Raw genomic sequence first — 2,023 nt, 5'->3', positions numbered from 1 at the left:
TTTGGCATAAAATTCAAAGGGTGATTTACGCCATTTTGTAAGGCTCGATCGCGGGCTCGATTCTAGAGTTAATATCGATATCTATGGTTTTGTAGGTGGGGCGTTAAGTTTCGGTCACGTCACGTCATCACGTGATATGTAAAAAAAGGCGGCATTCGCGGCAACAAATCTTGAATCAGAGTATTATCAGACTCAAATCACTCAATCAGTCTTCAGTCAGACACTGACAGACAGTTAGCGTCAGTGAAGCTTGATTTTTTAAAATCATGGCACTGCCTACTTTGAAATCATACTATGGTAGGCCTCAAAGCAGACCTGGTACAGCAAGAGTCAGTATGCTGGCTCACAGGAGAATGATTGCTGATGAGAACCAGGAGAGATGGAAGGAGAATCACCAGTACTTTAAAAGCAATGAGGCGAGGAACCAGAAACTGAGGGTGTGGACCTCAGACTCCTGCTACAGAGGAAGGTTAGAGGCTAGAGCTGGTATACTACATGATCTGATGAATGGTGTACATGTAAATGCCACTGCTTATTGTTAGACCACAGGTACCGTACTAGTATCCATGGCTAGACCGTAGACATTGCCTCCATTTTTGTAATGCTGTATTATGTTATGCATGTATATTATGAGTTTCTTGTAAAAATTAAAATTTATAAAATTACATTTCCATTATAGCACACATGACATTGATGCAACAATACCACCTGTACATAAACAACTTGCAATAAACATTAGTACACCTGTATGCTAGCTGCAGGAAGTATATGTTTTGGAAGCAACTTGTTGCACCATTGAGTCATGTAATTCAACCACATCTTAGGTTGCATTATATTGCGTAGGAATATATGTGTAAAGGGAGTTGTTTGTTGTTATCACATGCATGTGATATGACAAGGTGACACGATGTAAAATCCTTTCTAGATGCATATTTTAAATTGCAATTTCATGTTTGCAGCTATAGTATTAACTCTAGCAAGTCATGCTGATGCAATGTATGACTATCACTCAGTGTTTCATGTAAATTGTATTTATTATAAGAGTATTCTGTACAGTTTAGGTCAATACAATGATAAGATAATAAAGGAACAGAAAGAAAGGAAGCTAGAGAACAGACGAGGGAAGCTAAGGGAACTACTGAACAAAGAGACAATTGAATATGAAGTAATGTTTAATTTATTGTGTATTATAAATTTTGTTTTATTTATATTGTATATGATGTTCTTATTTACATGTGCATTTACCGTATAAGATGATTTTGTTGGCGGGAGTTTTCTTTGGCGGTTTTGTGATGGCTAGCTTATTGGCGGATTTAATATTGGCGGTTTCTAACAATTTAATTATATCCCCACCCTTAGGCGGGGTTTTACTTAAGCGGTTGTGGTTCGTGGAGAACATTATTATCAGAGAAAGACTGTGCCTTTTCTGGAAGATTGTATTCTTTATCACCTGGTTTAGAGACTGGCTTAAAAAAACATAGTAAAGCCATGTTAGCTAACTGCTTTTAACCATGCTTTTAACTAAAATTAATGTGGGTGTAGTCACACGCATGAATGGAATTATTGCTTGCGGATTTTATTTTGGCATTTTTTATATAAATTTGTCAATCCGCCAATATAAAATCCCCATCAACATTTCATCTTATACAGTAATATTAATTTTACGATGTTTTTTTGTAATTCTTTTATTTTAGGAAGAACTCAAAGCACTAACTCCTGATCAAAGGAAAATAATGAAAGAAAGGTACATGTATGTGTTTGTCTGTTATAAGTGGAGAGAAGAGATTGTGCAAGAGAGGCAGAATATGACTCAACAAAGTTGAATAAACAATGATAAGATACATGTATTGTATTACAACTGCATTGTGTAAATTGAGCTTACATGTATACCGTATAGCAGGAAAAGTTTGCGGGAATTATATTTTGCGATTTTGTACCCATACAGCTAATTTTAATGTTTGTGGAATTTAATTTTGCTGGTGTAAGCGTGTACTGTTGATACACCCATTACTTATAATGCTTT

The 2,023-nt window shown here is 35.7% G+C and overlaps 1 protein-coding gene across 1 annotated transcript in view; it reads left to right on the top strand.

Moving 5' to 3' along the window:
* Positions 1 to 130: 130 nt before the first annotated feature.
* Positions 131 to 2,023, top strand: part of LOC105315233 (trichoplein keratin filament-binding protein-like) — a gene marked incomplete at its 3' end in the record, with an annotated part of 6,356 nt that continues 4,463 nt past the window's right edge. Inside the window, exons 1-3 of the mRNA XM_011409798.2 lie at positions 131 to 469; positions 1,057 to 1,165; positions 1,695 to 1,744. Of these exons, the coding sequence (XP_011408100.1) occupies positions 267 to 469; positions 1,057 to 1,165; positions 1,695 to 1,744 (362 nt within the window). The remainder of the gene's footprint in view (positions 470 to 1,056; positions 1,166 to 1,694; positions 1,745 to 2,023) is intronic.

This window comes from Amphimedon queenslandica, unplaced genomic scaffold, assembly GCF_000090795.2.
Source record: "Amphimedon queenslandica unplaced genomic scaffold, v1.1 AMPQUscaffold_11327, whole genome shotgun sequence".
In the NCBI taxonomy this organism is placed as follows: Eukaryota; Metazoa; Porifera; class Demospongiae; order Haplosclerida; family Niphatidae; genus Amphimedon; species Amphimedon queenslandica.
This window is presented reverse-complemented; position numbering and strand designations above follow the sequence as displayed.